The sequence below is a fragment of the Vanacampus margaritifer genome, chromosome 11 (genome assembly GCF_051991255.1).
Source record: "Vanacampus margaritifer isolate UIUO_Vmar chromosome 11, RoL_Vmar_1.0, whole genome shotgun sequence".
Taxonomy (NCBI): Eukaryota; Metazoa; Chordata; class Actinopteri; order Syngnathiformes; family Syngnathidae; genus Vanacampus; species Vanacampus margaritifer.
Window position 1 is genome coordinate 11,366,980 of NC_135442.1, and position 19,593 is coordinate 11,386,572.

Below are 19,593 nucleotides of genomic sequence, written 5' to 3' on the forward strand. Positions count from 1 at the left end.
ACACAGTCGGCCCGGGTGGGAATGTGCAACAGGAGAGAAACTTGTATCTGTGTAATGACTCACGATGAACTGCTTAAATATGATTTGAGGGTGTTTGAGGCGGGCGTAGCGGAAAAGCTCGCCTTTTACAAAGACGCGTGTGTTCCTATAGCAAACACCGCTGGCCTTTTAATCGTCACCAATATGTTTGCTGTTGATTCCGTGCAGTGTGTTGGACTATCTGGGTGTGACTTAATCTATTCACAAATACTTTGAAATAATGTAATGATCTGTGTTATATCGCCGCACAGGAGAGGCTTAGCACACACAGTTATCTGATTGGTGCTATCAGCGACTATTGTATGACCGGTCTGTTTATTATTACAGCTTGGCCTGCAGGAGGGCAAACAAAGCTGTATGTCTACACTGGATTTTCAGGCTAATGCTTCAGAGATAGTCATTATTAATTGATTTGTCATATTTACACTTGCGCACAATGGAATATAAACCTTGATAAGTCCCGCTTGTTGCTTTTCACTGTAGATGCTTTGCCGCCGTGGCTTCACCAGGAACGCCTGCACAGTCTCATGCACGCATAGAATTAGCAAAATGACACCTACACAAAAATAATCCTCAATTCAGAGAGATACTTGTAATTTATAGCTTTAGTTTATAATTTTAGATATAGTTATTTAATCAAGTTAAAGCTTGAATGCGAAAGATATGTTTTAATGGCTGTTGTTGGTCTTTCAGTAAGTAAGATTACACAAAAGCAAGGAACCAATTTCAGTGAAATTTAGTGGAGTAAGACACATGTCCCCAGCAACAACACATTCGATTTTGGTGACTATCTAAAAAGAAAACACAGATAGAGACATTCTTTTTTAGTCATCGTCGAGGTGCCATGACAACAAATTTTGTCAATCTCTAACATGAACCAGAAAGCAGTTTGGTGTCTAAAAAGTAAATGGCCCAAAACATGTTCCCCCCCCCCCTTTTTTTTTTTTTAAAGGAATTTATTTTATTTTCCGCCATATAAGTCATGATGCAACTGTTCTTCCAGCTCAGAATACATTGGTACTTGTCTTATGTAATTCTCCACTAACTAAAAAGAAGTCTACATTAACAAACAGACACTTATTTCACCATTTTCAGAGGAATTTAAAAAACATTTAGAGTAAAGAAATAAGAGTAGTTTTCAAAAAAAAAAAAAAAAAGCAAAGTTTTTAACCTGGATGTAAAAAGATTACACTCGGGGCTGACTTCACTTCTGTTGGCAGCTTATTCTATTTGTGTGTAGCATAACAGCTAAATGTAGCTTCACCATATTTAGTTAGAACTCTGGGTTCCCCTACTTGACCCAAGTTTGCAGATCTCAGAGCCCTACTAGATTTACATTGAATAGCATTTTTTTAATATATTCAGGACTCAAATCGTTCAGTGATTTATTGACCTGTACCAGAATTTTAAAATCTATTCTAACAGCAATATGGTACTTCATTCATACAGCGCTTTTCCACCTTACAAGGCCCTCATCTACTGATGCCGCAGAATCAGGCGCAAGTGGGGGTTCGGCATTCTGCTCAAGGATACTTTGACATTGTTACACTGGCCTTGGATAGAACCCACAACCTCAGGGTTGCAGGGCGACCACTCTACCACTGATCCACCGCCCCCTACATTCCTGTCCAAATGTCTTATGCCATGTACCTGAAGGTAGCCTGCTCATTAGGAAATGGGACTAATACAATATATATTTTTTAAATATATTAACTCAAAAACATGAACAACCATCCACAATTCAAATACAGGAACTGTGTAATTGTCCGATGAATTTGAAAAGAGATGTATCGATATAATTCACTACACTACAAAGCACTTTTATTTGCAACAATCGGACAGATAGATGTATAGAAGAATGACAATCGCGTCTTGACAACTTTTGGGAGCCGTTGGAGGGGCAATGAGCAAAGGAACCACGGCGCTCTTCCCATAGACAATACTGTACATAACCACTTGAAGAAGCGTCAACTGACTGATAATGTGGAGACCTAGCTGCCATATTGAAGTGGGAGTCTCCTGTGATCTCTTTCACTGTGTTTGGCGGCAATAAATTAATCATAACTGTGAATTCTTTACTGATTTTGACATGGGTTGGTTTGTTAGAAACACCAGACGTGCAGTTTTGATAACAGATGTGGGTCATTTTATAATCATAACATATCAAATATACTGTAAAGTCCATCTGCTTTTTAATAAAAACAAAAAATAATTGATTAAAGCATAATTAAAAACGTTGAAAACAAATTAAAGTCAAAATTGAAATACAGGCTAATCTTCTATTTTGAGTTCCAATTTTTATATTCGACTCCAGAGGAGTCAGTCAGTGCCTCGCAAGTCATGAACATTACTGCTGTTCACAGGCTGAGCATTGAAGAGTCGGCCTCAAAGGTAAAGGTTACCCTTTCAGGCATCACTGCACAAAGGTCTTACTTGTCGCTGTATGAATGTGCCGTGCAACAATGCAGTACAGAAGCACTGACTTCAAACTGATGGTAAGGCTTTGTATGTCTTCTGTAGCATCAATTCAGCGCTTCTGAGCCATTCAGTGCCAATATGTGTCAGTCAGTGTTATCTTCGGTGCTGCACGGATACCGTCAACTTCCAAATTGGTGATTACAACCTATATTTTACAATCACTTTATGTCACATGATAAGTATTTGCTAGAATAATATCAGCAACATACCACTTGTACTCCACAAACATGGCGGACATGCCACTAGATCATGATTGCGGTGTAAAACACAACGGTGTATTTATAACAGTAAAATGGGGCAAACATTAGCTTGAAATAGCTTCTTTATTTTTAACTTGGATTTTTGGGGGGTCAAGCTGTCGGCCTTAAAGGTGCTAATCAACAAGTGTCAATGTCCTGTATTTATTCTATCTGAATATATTTGGAACACTGTTCTATTTTGTGCATTGATTTCCGAGCTTCATATGGTACAGTAGAACCTATAATATCAAATTAGGTCATATGATTTGTTCAGCATTTCTTGTTGTGCGCTTTGTTTTTTCTTTGGCTTTTTCTTTTGTGTGCAAAACTTGAACAGCCGCTGGAGATGATGTCTTTGTGTCTGGTCATTGAAGTTGAGAGCGCTTTTTTGTCAGTGGTTGTAATTTAAAATGTCTAGATTCCTGTAGGTTTTAGATATTTTCGTCTACCAACACACCTGATACGAAAGTTCAGGATTGTTATCAGGCATGCTGATGAGCTGATTATATGATTATATAATCAGGTGTGCTAGTGGGCGGAAACTCCTAAAACCTGCAGGACTCCGGATCTCGAGTACCGGAATTGGTGAACCCTGGTTTAGAATGTTAAGCCTGCCACACACCCTGCAACACAGCCAAACCGTACTGAATAACACAATCACAAACAAATTATAGTCGGTGACTTACAGCTAACCTTGCCTGCAAGCTGAATTCTTGCATACATTATTTTTTTGGGCGAACGCCTACATGATGCAACATGGAATTTTTTAATGGTTGTTACATCTGCAATGTTGTGATGCCATTCTCCTGCAATTCAAATCACAGCAAAACTAGTTGCTGACAGAGGGTAATCATAGTTGCCGAACCCCGAACACTGCACGACAGCTCAGTCGCTGTGCGGCGAAGATTTTTTGATGGTGATAGTGTGATGCTGGAATCGATTTCACATTGGAAAATATTTTTTTTTAAATACAAGCAAATCATTTTTCAAAATTGTATTTATTTATTTTTGCCCAAGTGTAATGTATCAACTTCCACACTAGATAAAGCAATTTGAGAACTTATTTGGGCTCTCATCCATTGGCGTACTGGAATGCAAATAAATAAATAAAATCCCAACGCTCTAAATTGGGATAGCTTGTGGTTATCTATAAGCAAGTTTGTCAAGATACGCGTTATTTGGAAAAGGTTTTCAAATGCTAAGTACAGCCTCTACTAATGACCATACCTCATATACAAAAGGCTGGCAAGAACAGGGCTCCTATATTATATTCACATTCATATACTTTAACTCAATCTATGTGAAGTTGAGCAAAAGGTATACTTGAAATACAGCCATTCATACAAATGTGATCCAGTTGGAAGCAGCACAGACAGTGCTGGATGTGCTGATCTAATGTTGATCCCTGTAATTTAGTGTCATTGAGTGGCTTAATCCCCTCAGAGACTGCAGGCCCAGAGCCTCGGCTCATCAGCACAGTTATACTCAATGTCTGCTGTTCACATAAGCACAGTAGTCCATCTCAGTGCTGAACATTAGATCTTCTAGAATTCCCCCATGTGAGATTCTAATTGTGTCTACAGAGCAAATGTTTTTCTTCTTCTTTTCAAAATGTCTGTATTTCAGGTCCAGGATGCAAGTGGGGGAAGTATTGCAGACAGCAGGATGATGATATCGAAGTGTGTAAATTGAATGTGGAGATGGAGCAGCGCGCGCGCGTGTGTGCAGCGTGGCTGATAGAGCTCCCCCTCGCTCGGCACTTGCACTATTTAATTGCATGAAAGGGAAGGCAAGGAGATTGCACAAGCCTGGCGGTGAGAGCGAAGAGAATGGATTTAGAATGTATTAGTATTGGCAGCAAGGTGCCGGCGGTGGGAGGCTGCCCCGGGCCCCGTGGGCCCTTCATGGAAAGTGCAGGTGAACTGTGCCACCTCCAGCCTTGGCAGCCCCCCACCCCTCTCCCCATTCCTCAGTATTCCGACATTATTGAACTCGCCTGTCTGAAAAGGCCCCTCTAAGTGTGCTGGTGCCCACACGCCGAGTTGCTCTCTTATCGCGATGTTTACAGGGAACAGCGATTTGACACACACCTCGCTCGAGTCGGACCCCGCTGTTCCACTTCTTGAAATGCGATGGGGGGCCCGCTCACCTGATATCTGCACCTGAGCTGGGAGGGCTTGATATTTCCTGAGCCTAGAAAAGTGGCGCAAATCACCGCTGGTGTCTTAAAAGCATGAGAAATGGTTTGATATAGCTGAAATAGTGATCGCCATTTTGGCACAATAGCTGATATTGTTGACAAGCGCCCAGTGATTGAAGCCATTGTCCCGCGCTGATCTCACCTCACAGGCATTTCCATTCACGTAACCACATCGCCGTAATGCATCCGCTCTGTGGTGGAGGATCTATAACTCATTCCTTCTCTGTTAACCGAGCCGCTTGTCATGTCAAACAGCTGATAGTTGACTGATGTCTGCTGCATTAGGTGCCTCGGAGCGTCGCATGATGTAACCGGCAGAAACATATTCCTTTCTCACTGGCATTGTTTTTTCAAGGCTTGCACGAATTTGGGTCATCTGTGGCTTAGACGGTAACATTACATAAAATATTATTGGATGCTGTGCAAACAGGCTTTGACAAGCCGTTTTTCCAGGCTAAAGCAAGGAGATTGGTTGCTAGCATAGCAGCAGCCGCTTATTTGAACCTTCCCCTCAGGATGTCTGTATGCTAAAGGGGCACTCACACTGTGAATACGATTAGTCTGCCTCCGAGTGTACAACATGCTTACGCCACTTGACTTTGAATCAGCGCTGATTTGAAGCATTGCTGGCTCGTTGTGGGGAATAATGCTTTGGCGGGGTTTATGCAATGGCTGTTATGCGGGAGCCCAGACTCGTCCGCATGCATGTTTTTAGGCGGGAGCGGCATTTTGGATAAAGCTGTAAGCCGCTTACAGCCGTGGAGAGAGGTGATTACAGGGCCCACCTCCATAGCAGTGACTGGGAGGCAACTTTTAGGTCAGTGGTGCCATGGCTCCACCAGCGGGCCACACATTCCCCTCCCTCTCTCCACCTTCTTAAATCATGCATCCATATATTCACCTTAAAACATATTTGCTTGCTTAGTAGGAGTGGGATTTGCAGATCAGCTCCTGATGGGATTTTTAATTTTTTTTTTTGCCTGTGATATTAACAATACACAAGCATCATAAATTATGTGTGTTACAGAATATGAAACAATTAAAATAAAATGCTTTCAAGTAAAACAAAATAAATAAATTAGTATTTGAATAAAAATTCCAGCCCAATATAAAGCATATTTATTTGTTCAATTAAACTTTTCTTAAAAATGGGGGTTAAAAAAAACGAATTAAAAAAAAAGTTATTTAAATTACTAAACAAAATAACACATCTACACCGGACCTATGCCTATATCGAAGAGAATGTACACTGTAGGACAAGCAGCTAGTGTCGGACTTTTTGTTAGAATTTTGCTCAGATTTGAATGACAGAGCAAAGAAAACTGTCATGTTAATAAATGCATGACATTTTACATAGAATTCTAACACATTTGTAGTCTAACTAACAAAGCGTCATTCTGCAAAATTAGACCATATTTAGTAAAACATAGTAACAATAATTTTGTGGATGGTACCATCACTTCTCAGATATGGGAAAAAAAATACAAATTTTTATTGCTTATTTGAATACACATATATTACTTGGAGGCAAGTCAAACTCGTCATTAACAAGCTTTCTCGTTCTTCTGGGTCATTTCATTGTCCAAGAAATGTCGGGGTGGTGGTTAATGCATTGTATTACACACTTCTTCAACCTAAATCTAATGTTCTTCAGGCTGAATAGTGCCGTTGTGACAACTGCATTAGTGCTCAGAAATATTTTCTGTTTCTGTTACTTGGAGATGGGACCGTGACATTATCAATATCTGATGTTGAAGTATTCTCACTAAACCATGATGGACAACAATAGTCACGGCGTTGATATTTAAGACGGTATCAATATCTTAATTTGATGTATCAAACCTGTACCATGAAAAAGCGATTTCTTACATCGTGATATTATATCAATATTTTTGTCACACAAACTCTGATGTGATGTTGTGATATTGATATTTTATCTCAACACTAGACAGTACTGATATCAGTCAAAAACCTGAGCAAAAATTTCAGACACGGCAATATTAATATTTTGTTCCACTCCTATTGTTGAGTGACGAGTGACGGCAGTATTGGTATAGGTGACACCACTCCCCTCTCAGAAACTCCATCATGGTGAGATAAAGAAAGCGTTAAGGCAGAGTGGAGTGGGGATTGTCAGTTTCAGTGACCCTGCAGTAAACAGTGTGTGAAAGCCACTGGAGGATATCCTCATGCACCAACATAAAGGGAGAAAAAAAAAGAAGAAGCAAAAGCATCATTTGAAATAATGAACACCTGAGCAGATTGGAGGCAGCTCAATTAACGCCAACGACGCTGACAGTCACAAAAAGTAAAAGGCAGGCAGGCACTTTGTGTTGCCCCCTCCTCCACCACCTTTTGTTCCCAGACAAAAGCCTCCTGCACGTATTCAGTTGAGAGAGTCTTCATGAAATGGAAAACAAATGAGTCATTGTTTTAAAGCGTTAAATGTATTTTCCCCCCACGATCTACCAATGTTTATGTTTGATTGTGCAACATTTGTCTCTGCTGGCTCAATACAGACAAAACACTGTACAGTTGTTTTTATAATGGCTGCAGCGAGTATATCGTATACAGTATATATTGTATTGTTCATGCTATTGTTTTTTCCTGTATATTGCTTTTAGAAGTCCTTTATAAGGCAAGTTCTTTACTTCGGGTGACAAGTTATTTGAATTTGTGACTCCAAATTGACCCCAAATGACTCACTGTGAGGCGTCAAATGATGTAATAGCCCTCAGCAGCCAATCCATAAAGAAATGGAGTGATACAATTGAATATAATGAAAGAAGCAGCGGGTAGCACGTCTGCCTCACAACCGAGGTTTCAATTCTCGGCTCGGGCCGTGGAGTTTGAATGTCTTGGTACTGCTGCTTCCTTTGCACATTCCAAAAACATCCTTGTTAGGTTTCATCGAAGACTCGAAATTGCTCATGGCTTGTTTGTTTACATGTGCCCAGTGATTACTGACCAGTCCAGGCTCCAGCTCACCAAATGAGGACAAGCAGTATAGAATGACTGAATAACTCATCACAGCATTATTGTCTTTTTTGGCAAGCAAAATGATTTGTATTGGATCTTATTACTGCATATTGTGTAGATGTACAAGAGCTATTGTACAAATGCCTTCAATTATGTTAAACATCTGTTTTCATGTGTTCTTTTGTGCGGCGTGGTTCCCCAGGAAGAATCCTCAACAGGTTTTCTAAAGACATCGGCTACCTGGACTCTCTGCTGCCATGGACGTTTGTGGACTTCACCCAGGTGAGTCTCACCTCGCCAGGCTTGCTTGCTGGCGCTGCAGCGCAGGGAGGCCATTTCATGCCTGGCTAAACCTGCTTTGTGGTGCGCGTCCCCTAATCTGGAAACAATTACTGTGGGATTACCTGCCAGCGCGGCCCAGCGCCTTCGCAGATTTAATAAAAATGCCTCATAGGCTGGGGCTGTGGGGGCGTGGCTCCCATAGTGCCACACAACACAGGCGGTCTCTTCGCAGAATGTGTACGCAGTGATTGGGAGAGAAAAAAGGTGGCACAGAGGAAATAATGGACAAAGGATGATGGCTCTGATACGGAGGAAAACTGGGGAGGGGGATGACAAGGACGAGGTGTTGAGAGGAAGTGAAGACGTGTTTGCTGTTTGCAGGGGTGGAGCTGCAAACATGGCCACAGGGGAAGTGGGGAAGTTAAGGCTATGTTGGCACAAATGCGGTTATTTTCTAAGAAAATAATCAGTAATATTTACAATATATATTATCTATATATTATATACTATACTATATATATATATATACTATATTATTATCTATAATATTTTACAATAATCAGTACGTCTTTATGTAACTGTAGTTTAGATCACTGAAGATGACAGTGAAACCTCTAAGGATGAAGGCGCTTTTCCCATATAAAATGATTAATCAATTCCCTAAAAAGAGTGTACAAGAGGAGATACATCTTAATTATGAGTCCAAATTGTTTTGTGAGAAAACAGTTATAGTGGGGGGAAAAAGCATGAGATTCTGTTTAACTCATTCACTCCCAGCCATTTTCATTGAAGCAACCCCCTTTGCTCCCGGCTGTTTTACTGGATATTGACTGATTTGACAGAATATTATGTTCTATTGATATAAAAACATGGAACCTACCAAGAGAAAGATTAGAGTCTCTTCTTTAATCAGGAAAAAAAGTATGTTTCTGTTTCCGTTTTTCAGCAATTAGCATTAGAATATAGCTAATTTCTACCATTATTCACATATCTGTTTAAAACAGTGGGGAAAAGAGCTTTTTGCAACATGGCCCTGGTTGATCTCTTATACTCTGCTGCTGGCCGTTTTTGTAATAACTACCATTGCTTCAAGCGTTTTCTTCAGTTTAGAGGCTGCATCAAAGCCTTCTGTATGCTCTAGCATAAAAAAACAAACATATACATATGTTTTTGGGACCATGAGAATATTTCAAATAGAACGTATTTATACGTTTTTGGTATCAAATGAGTTAAGGATGAGTTCCTGCGTATTACGCAGTTTTTTTGCTGCGCCCTTAAAATTTGACTCAATTCTACTGTCCTCCTAGAATAAACGCCAGCCCGTTCGTTCCTTGCCTACTGCATAGCCTTAGTTGGACCACATTCAGAGCGGCACTTGCCTCTCACGATTTAGGCCCGGTAGCCAAGGGCCACCCCGATGCAGAAGCAGGTTAAGTTACCGCCACCATCTCCCACGAAAGCCCGCGGAGATGCGCCAGCTCATGCACCTCGCTCCACAAAGAAGGGAATGTTCGCAGTACAATTGGAGGTAGAGGAGCAGGCGTGGCTCCTTGGTTAGGGCCAAAGAATGGAACAAAGGCGCGCTGAAAACGAATCCCCCCCCTCCACAATGCCTGAGTGATGTTTGTGGCAGATACCCATCTCCTGCTAAACAAAAGCCATCTTAAATGCTGAAAGCACAAAAGATCGCACGCACAAAAGCTTTTTGTCCACTTCATTTTGATAAGGCGAATAATGGCGAAAGTAAAATAATAAGTTTGAGAGAAGTGCCTGCCGGTGGTGCTGAAAGCAGTGAAAGTCTGCAAGGCCGCACATGTAAGTATCACGCCAAACCTACTAGACAATGACACCGGTTAGTTATTGTCATTAGTGTTGTCAACAAGTGTACAGGTTGATTCGGGAGACACTGATGGCAGTCTGAACTTACTGCAGGATAAAAAAAAAGGGGTTGCAAAAACAGATCCCAAGCCACTTTTTATTGGGTGAACAACTTTTAAGTATAAATTCCTGTAAGCTTTTGTTGTGCTAGGACAAAATTTTGACAAAACTCCTTCATATTTCTGTATCAAATTCATGTTGGTGGTGTTCTTTAGTATTCATTTATATGAATCAGTATAATTTTGTAGTTTTCTGTCCAGAGGAGGAACCAAAATTTGGGTCTGAGTGCCTTTTGAGTTTGGACTCCCATTTTGGACAAAGCACTATTGTTTGGGCTGCTTTCTGTTCTTGTTTGCAGGTGTTTCCACAGATCATTAATGCTTTTAGGAAGGAAGGTTTTTTCTCCTTCTTTAAATCAAAGCATTAGCTGCACAGAAAAGCCGCTGATCCTGACTATTGTTGCTCATTCCTGGGAGGACATTTCCCCCCATAGTCTTTGTCTAAATGGTTGTCAGGCAGGAATAAAGTGAAACTTCATAAACAAAGCCCTAACTGGTTTATCTCCCTCTATAAGGAGAGCCTGTTTTCTGTGAGGGGATTTGCACCGGAGCCTCCCTTTTATGGTGAAGTAAGCACTTTAGCAGCACCACCCTCATGCCCACCTAACAAGGGGATTCCCTCAACCTGGTTACACCCTACTGGCCCTATTTTTTTTAACAGGTTTTATTTTGCAGTAATATGGTATATTGAAAAGGAGAGTCTTCTTCTCTCCTCTCTTTACAGCCAGGCGACAAAGACAGAAATGTCAATTAAAAACACCTCAGGCTTTGTGGACTGTTAGCTTTTGTGCGGACTTGACCTTTAAATCCAGGGTTGCCTCTGTTTTCACAGAGGGGGCAGAGAAGGGGGGCAGGACAAAAAAGGGGTTGGGGGTTGCAGGACTCGCAATGAGAGCTCTTGACCAAGTAACACTTAGTATGAACGTAAGTATCGGAATTTACTTCTTAACCAGTTCATTAATCAATTAGGCATTGATCTACAAGTCCTAGTAGGCCCTGATTGGGAAAAAGTCCATTGGAAACGGTTTTGTCCGATTGGATAGTTGTTCTCCTTAAATGGAATATGGAAAACAGCTTTGCTCTGATTGGTAGTACACTATAGAATATGTTGCCGTTTTGTGCGTTCATAACAATGTTGCATTTTGATCCTTCAATGTCAGGTCTTACCGTCTTTGTGAAGCAGAATTCACCAAATGTTGGACTTTTGGCCCCCTAACATGAGCTGAGTTTAGATCGTCATCAGACAGGGTTAGTCTTAGTTAGACGCTAGCCGCCCTGATTTGGAACAGTCGCTACCTTCCATTTTGATTTCCTGCACAATAGCCAAGTGTGTTTTCCCATAGTACGCTGCAGCTGAAGCATTCCTGCAAATTCATTCTGCCATGACTCTAGTTGAAAGTTTTCATTGAAGGCAAATAAAAGCATACAAATTGCCTGCTAATTCATGCATTACAGCAGTAATGCCTGCGGTCATCATTAGAGACAAAATAGCTGGTGTGTTTGTTCATCGTGCTATAGACACCAACTGAGCACAGAGGACACTCGCAAACACAGAGCGAAGATGGCTATTGTTTAAAAACACTGGCGGGTGGATCTTTTTTCTTTTTGTTGGTGAGCGTGTGTGTGCGTGTATTGTGGCACATTGTGTGTCAGGCTTCTTCAGCGGCTTTGTGGGATATGAGAAGTGCTGACGTAACCGCCAGTGCTGCGGGATGGGATTTCACCGGCTCTTCTCTGGTTCTTCACCGCCCCGGTGACAGAACAAGTCAAGAATGCGTCGCACAGCTTCGGGCGCTGCTAAAGTTACTTTGGGAAAGAGAAGGAGATGCTCCTGTGTGGAAATGCGTAAAGCGTGTGGCACCACACAGCTCCATATGGCCATAAATGGAAGTTGTAGAAACCTGCAATGTCGGAAATGTTCAATCTAGATTTGGAAATAATAGTGAGGAATAGCTAGCCTATGCAAGCAATCATCCATCCATCCATCCATCCATCCATTTTAGAATATTTTCTCCAGGGACAGCACTGTGTACATTTCTGATGTTGGGCGTTTGGATTTGGGCTCCAGCCTTCCTGTGTGTAGTTGACATGCTCTCCCCAAGCCTGCCTGGCTTTTCCCTGCATAGACTACTCGGGTTTCATCCACACATGGCCAATTGATGGCGAGCATCGTCCAAAGACGCTCCCTGTGTGCGCATGTGGTCCTATGATGCTCCGGTCCAGCACCTCAGCTAATGTGACTCACACTCACCCGGGCTGGGAGGCACTGAGGGGGTCCTTCAAGCCTGGGAACTTCCTTTTACACCATCTCAGCCTCGCCCCAAAAACCTCCCCATGTGACAGAATGATGAATCCTGGGCTTTCTGTCCAATCGCTGCTCTCCCGTGTCGTTAAAAATGTGTTTTGTGTCGTGAAGGAGGAGAAAGGCGGGATGACTGAATGGTGAGGACAAATGATTTATAGTTGGAGCATTGGCGAGAGCGCATTTCAAAGCCTTTCTCTTATTTCTACGATGGGGTTGGAAATCAGCAGCTTGACTGAGCCCAAATAAGTGACTTCTTTTACCTTTTCACAGCACACAAAAGCCCTAATCCAAGGACTACTTGAGCCACCAATGTAGACAGCGACCAAGACCACCACAGTATGTGTCAGCCTCTACTCATCACGCAACAAAACACATTGACTGCAGCTTTATGAAGTGAATATGGCCCAGAAGGACAAAATGTGAAGGAGGTGTCCACAGTCATTTCTCCCAAAGAAAGGCAGCCGCATCTGGGCATTTAATACTAAAATAAAGCCCAAAGACAGAGCAGAATGGATTGGGTCACCTCCATTGTCCCTGGGCCTGAGTAGAACAGCCCCGTTTTGTTTCAGTACCACTGACCCTTGCAGCTTATTGTGCTCGCCTGTCACGGAAAGTGTGGAGCAAAAAAAAATAAAAAATCCGGCAATGACAGAGGACTTCTTTTGAGGAGTTTTCTTTGCCGTGCTTTCCCCTCATTTCCTGTTTTGTTTGCACTTTTTTCCCAGTGGCAAGCACGACGCGCTGTCAGTAAATAAAAGGAGCCAAAAGGAGACTGCAGTGAGCCGGCCGACTCCTTGTGTCTGCAGGGATGTTTAATTAAAAGCCTAGTGTTTACTTTGCGCCGTGTTATCACTGCCCCAAACAAATATGACGATTAACTTCAATTTTCTCCATTTATTGCGACATCAAAGAGGTGATGGTATCGCCAAAGCAAATAAAGCAATTAGGGTCCGCGGGGATCTGAATGGACTTTGCACACAGCAGTTGTTCTTGAATGAGTCAATCACATGCGTGCGGTGGCTTTCTTTTCTCCGCTATAAAGCAATTAGCGCTAATTCTTTATTTGTACACGAGACCTTTCTTCCATCCCTCTACTTTTATGTGCGACGGGATGTGGCTTTGGGAGTTTTCTGTTCCTGTGTGGCTTCGCCGGCGAGATATGGTTGTGGCCTGAGAGGGTGAGGATGACTTATCGGAGTCATCTTTGTGTAGTGGTGGGCGGGAGCTGCCGTGTTCCCGATTCCGACATGATAAGCGGCAGACCGGGCAAAATGGATGAAATCAAACGGGTGGACATGGCGACAGAAAGGCCCAGGGGGAGCAGGAGGAGCAAGGGCTGCTATCTAATGCTTCCTTTTCCTCATGTGTCCCCTTTGATGACCCCGGCCGTCAGATAAGGCGCCCCCGGCTCGGACCCTGGCGTTCCTGACTGAAATGGGTCCAATTAGAATTGAAATGGACAACACCAGTTAGCATGATGTAAAGAGGAGCGCGGGGAGATATTTGTTCACTTGATGTGTGTTGCCCTCAAGGAAGGAGGAGACCAGATAGCGTGCAGTAATGGCCCGTGTGCCATCTCTCTCCGCAGTCTGCTAGTCTTCCATCAAGGCTCAGATTGAAACTTATGTAGTGTGAAATTCTTGGGATCGGATGTGCTCCGTAGTTTCCGCTCCCCGCTTGATCGTGTGGGATCCACCACGCTGGTGCTTCCACTGGTAATACCCTCTTATCTGGCCCACAAATGGAATAGAGGGGCTTTTCATCGCACACACAAAAAAAATTAACTGCGAAAGTGATCACGCTTAAAAGTGTGCCTAAATACAGATAGTCTCCTGTAATTAAGGTGATGAATGGGTTAGAGGCAGCGGCATTACTGTGTACTAATCTCCCAAGTTTTCAGATTGTCTGTTTAGGAGTGTGCGGAGAAGCATCTGTGATAAACTTCAGAAATTGCTAAAATATTTTTTGGAATACTGATCGCATTGCTAGAATGAAAGGCAATAGTATTCATTTTGGTAAGCGGTGTTTCGATGTTGTGGTTAGTGAATGTATATATATATATTCTTATTTCAAAATACTGTGCCTATATAGAATGTATTATTTACATAGATCTGATTCAATTGATTTTTAAAACGACTAATAGTATATTTACTGTATTGTATTTTTATACTTCTTCAAACCGTCCATCCTTTTACAATAATGTAGGGTCACACGTGTGCTTGAGCCTAACCCAACTGAGCTGTGGTTCTTAATCTGGGTTGTGAAGTCACATGTATAATGGAACGTATGGCTTTCCCCAGGGTTGAATTCTGGGTCCTCTGTTGTTTTCATTGTATCTGCTGCCCCTGGGTTCTATCTTAAAAAACAACAACTGAAAAACAGCCAAGGTTTTAGAGTTGAGTGATGGGAGTCAGCATTAACTTCATAATTTGCAATGCCAAATTGATGAATTACAGTCCACATTTTTATTTTTCAATAAAAAATGGCTGGGTGAATGCGCATAGGAAACTAGTGGGGCTGAGTGCCTCCAACAAGGTTAAGAACCACAGAGCTCGAGTACACAGCTTGACTTGCAAGGCTGATGTGCTAACCACTATTCACCATGTTGCCCATTTATCCTTTTTAATGTAATAATTTGAACAAAAATTGTAATCTAAATGAAATAACTCTCATCTACCAAAATGAATACATTATACTAAAAGTGCATTTATTTTTCATCAGTTTGTTATAAAGTTTCAATGATAGTCTTGGTGTATGTGTGTCAGAGCAATAGCCACAGCTGAAGAGTCCTTGTGTTGTTGTTGTTGTGGAGGAGAGTGTATAGTTTTGGTGGACAGTCACTGTGGCCTGGCCTCTAGGCTGCCACCTCCACTGAAGGGGCCGGAGGTGTTGAAGGCTCCACCGTGGGGGCTGCTGGGAAAATGAGCTGTGGTTAAGTGTTCAATTCTCACCTGCTCCTAAGTGAGAATTAGCGCTGCCGTGGTTTCCTTCCACACATGCAGTGAGTCACCTAGCCTGCTGCTACCTTATTATACGACGGTGGCGTGCAGACAGACGTTAAAAGTTGCTGTTGTTTCTTGTCTCGTCAGGTGTTCCTGCAAGTCCTTGGTGTGATCGCAGTGTCCGCTATCATCATGCCCTGGATCCTCATCCCGTTTGTTCCGCTCTTTGCCGTCTTCCTGTATTTGCGACGCTACTACCTTCGGACCTCCAGGGACATCAAGCGCTTGGAGGCGACCGGTAAAAATGTTTTCGGGGGGGGGTGCAGGAGTAGGCATGTCTATTGGTAGTGGGAGACAAAGGCGGACCACAGGAATGCTAATAGACCATTGAGGAACTCCACGGTCATTAGCATAAAGGCTAAAGGTGGCGCTGGCCTATGACTCGGCCACACGCAATTTCCTCAAGAGACGGGAGTTCATGACATCACTTACAATGGGGAAAATGCCAAGTGGGCATGACTGGGCTTGAGTTCACCTATTTGGATTCCACGCTGAAAAGGCGCAAATGCACACTGGTCCAATAGCTTATGTCATCTTTAAGAATAAAGCTTTTAAGCGGAAACATTTAGGCTTTGTCAGCCTGACAAATGCAAACAAAAGACAGATGAATTGCAACATTTCCATAAAACGCTTTAATATAGAAGCTGTGAATATCACAAGCTAATATTTGAAGTCGTTGCTTGAATGAGCTCTAGTGAAACACTGTCCATTCTTTAAATCAAAGCGCAGCCAAGCATTTCTTAATGTGAAATGCTAAATGTGTGTCTTTGTTGATTTCCTGCAGCAAGGAGTCCCGTCTTCTCCCATCTTTCCTCTTCCCTGCAAGGTCTGAGCACCATCCGAGCATTTAAGGTTCAGCAGAGGTTTCAGGAGATGTTTGATGACTATCAAGATCTCCACTCAGGTACAAAACTTTTTATTAGCTCAGCTAGACGAGGTACACGCATACCGATTTTTAAAATGTGAAACCCAACACACATACGAATCCTATTTGTCGACAGGGCGGAGGGGCTAACTATTAGCTTTTCTGGAAAATCCATTGTGGTTTCAAATTCCTTGTGTAATTTTTATTGACGAGAATGACTTGGAGACACATCACACGTACAAACACTCACAATACACCCAGTTGCTCCTCTCATTTGTGTTCTGGCAACAGTGCGACCCTCGGGTCGCTTCCTTATTGGCTATCATTCCGTTTAAAGTCACAATCACAGAGTCTGCAGCTTGGACTAACACGCTGTAGAGAAATATTGAACAGTCTTGAATTTTTGCGACTGTCGGCACCGACTTTGACCAAATCATGGTGAATTAAAAAGAGAAAAAAAATCACTCAACACACACCACAACATTAGATAATCACTCAGGTCAATATTTAGAGACATCAAATAATCAGGTCTTTGCATAAGACTATATGCGAAATTATTTTTAATTCAAAATTATTTGGATGTGTTCAATGACTAAATATCAGTGTGTGTTTAACAGAGGCCTGGTTCTTGTTCCTGACTACGTCTCGCTGGTTAGCCGTGCGCCTCGATGGGATTTCCTCCATTTTCATCACGGTTACCGTGTTTGGCTGCCTTCACTTCAGTGACGGTACTGCGTTGAACTTCCTGTAGCCATGTGATGCGTTCTCAACACCTGATCATGTGTATATTCATTGCAGACATGGACCCTGGTGCAGTTGGTCTGGCTCTGTCATACGCTGTGACACTGACCGGCATGTTTCAGTGGGGCGTCAGGCAAAGTGCGGAGATCGAGAATATGGTATGAGATTATTGATAAAAAATTCAATGCCATATTTCATTGAGTTGTTTTTGTAGATGACGTCCGTGGAGAGGGTGGTAGAGTACGCAGAGTTGAAGAGCGAAGCACCCTGGGAAACAGACATAACGCTGCCGCATGATTGGCCCAAGAGAGGCTCCATCACGTTTGACTCAGTCAACTTCTCCTACAGTGCCAGTGAGCCTTTCGTCTTCAAGGACTTGACTGTGGTCTTCACATCCAGAGAAAAGGTACACAACCACATACAGTGGAAACTCCAAACAAGCAAAAATATGTTTCAAAAGTTCATTATGCATGATGTCATTAAATCTGATGAGCATTTTAAGGATTAATCCCGCAAATCTTTTATTCTACTTTTATTACACAGGCCCTTCTCATTATATTTGTATGAAAGTTTGGAACAAATTAACATGACATGATTTGTTTTGGGATAGGGAAAATTTGCATGTGGAATAAAGCAACTTGGAAGCGAAGCAACATTGCAGAATACATCGTATTTGACTTTGACTGAGGTTCCACTGTACAAAGGAACGAGGTCCACACAATGTTAAGCTCCTTATAAATAATCATAGTCCTCGTTTGAAAAGGCGAGATCTTCCTCAGTGGTGTGCACAGCCCATGACGCAGGTTGATATGCAGCGAGTGTAGAAGGTGGGATGTGCTTCATTGTTACGTGGCATTCTTTCCCAATCAATTATTAAAGGACAGCATATTGTGCTGCTGATTCTCCAGCACTATACCATTTGTGATTCATGGAATACATATCTTGTAATTAAGACTGTTCGAGTGGATCCATTCGGTCCACATTTGCATTTTCAGCTACCTGCCGGTGACAAGTGTTTATTCACTATGAGAGAGAGGGAAGGCATATGGCGGGGAGAGAGAGAGAGACGAAGGAGATGGTTGAGGATGATTGGGATTGTGTTTAATGCAAGGGGGTGTGTTTTTGCATGGCTATGCTTGGGCAGGGTGGCTGATTTCACAATGAATAGGTTGATAAGTGTGGAGGTACTGGCTCTGACATAGGGAGGGTGCGTGTGTGTGTGGTGGGCTCTCTGCTGCATGTCACCCAAACAAGCACATTCATTTACAGCATTCCTCACTGAGGTCACATTCTGTACATAAGCTGATTTTCCAACTCTCCCTGACACAGTATGACACATTTTCGTACCAAACTGGATTATTTGGTCAGTGGTTACCCACACTGCCTATGGAAGGTGACAAACAACCGTAAGACTAGAGTGAAAAATACCATCATCCGCCATTGATATCCCGCATCCTCTGGAGAATTGTGTGAAAGCACACAGCTCCACCACAAGAAAAACACACGGGGATTTCCAAGTAGTGCAACACTGGGGCAAACCCCGCCCTGTATGTCCGACAATGCAGTGGTCTGCAACCTTTTTTGTATCACAGATCGGTTTCACAAAAGATAACTTTGTATATGCCAGACCAAACATCAATCACACAATAAAGCCTAACAGCCAACAAATGTGTTTGGATTTTGAAACAATTCTGTTCTGTTCTAGAAGTTTTTAAGGTAAAGTTTTTACAAGTGTAAGATTAAGTAAACCATTTGAATGCGAAGGACATCCCATTCATCCATTCTCTGTGCCGCTTATCAACATTAGGATCACGAGTGTGCTGGACCCTATACCCGCTGACTGCTTGGGATAGGCAAGTGGCGATGTACACCCTGAACTTGTCGCCACTCCAATCGCATAGTACTGGATACAGTATATGTTAAGAGTCTTCAATTAACCTACCGTGCGAGTTTTTAGAATGTGTAATGTAACTTTGTTGACACTTAATCAACAAGTCAGCCTGAGCCCTTGTCGGTGGCCCGGAAGCCATTGTTGAAAGGGTTGCCCGGGGCGATTGGTGGCAAGTACGAGACAAAAATAAAAACTTTTCAAAAAAATAAATAAAAATAAGGGACAATATATTAAAAACAATGATACAAAATAGTCTAGGAGAACTCTTGGTGAATTCTATTAAAATGCTAGCTATGTTAGCCTGTATAATCAGACATTAAACTGCAAAAGTTAAGGAGGCAAAATTAACACAGGGATTAATTTACAGACTTCTCTTGTCAATTAACAATTGATTAATTTTTTCAACTGCCGATTTCCAGTATGAGGCCCAGTGTTTGGGGGCTGTTATATAATACAGTATGTAGTTCACTGAGAGTCCAGTTAGACTTTACAAAAGAGAAGTATATCATCCTTCCCAGAAGGTTAACACCTAAACTGTTTTCAATCAGTCTTCTTTTTTGTTCTGCTGTCACACAAGATGCCCCTCATGCACGGCCCCTCAGACACATGACAGCTCCACAAAAAAACACAGTGAT

At 42.3% G+C, this 19,593-nt stretch overlaps 1 protein-coding gene across 2 annotated transcripts in view; it reads left to right on the forward strand.

Moving 5' to 3' along the window:
* LOC144060030 (ATP-binding cassette sub-family C member 4-like) overlaps window positions 1–19,593 on the forward strand; it is a 37,716-nt gene that overhangs the window by 8,062 nt on the left and 10,061 nt on the right. For both annotated transcript variants that reach the window (XM_077579136.1, XM_077579137.1), the window contains exons 20-25: window positions 8,138–8,217; window positions 15,549–15,699; window positions 16,246–16,365; window positions 16,944–17,054; window positions 17,125–17,225; window positions 17,282–17,473. In XM_077579136.1, the coding sequence (XP_077435262.1) occupies window positions 8,138–8,217; window positions 15,549–15,699; window positions 16,246–16,365; window positions 16,944–17,054; window positions 17,125–17,225; window positions 17,282–17,473 (755 nt within the window). The remainder of the gene's footprint in view (window positions 1–8,137; window positions 8,218–15,548; window positions 15,700–16,245; window positions 16,366–16,943; window positions 17,055–17,124; window positions 17,226–17,281; window positions 17,474–19,593) is intronic.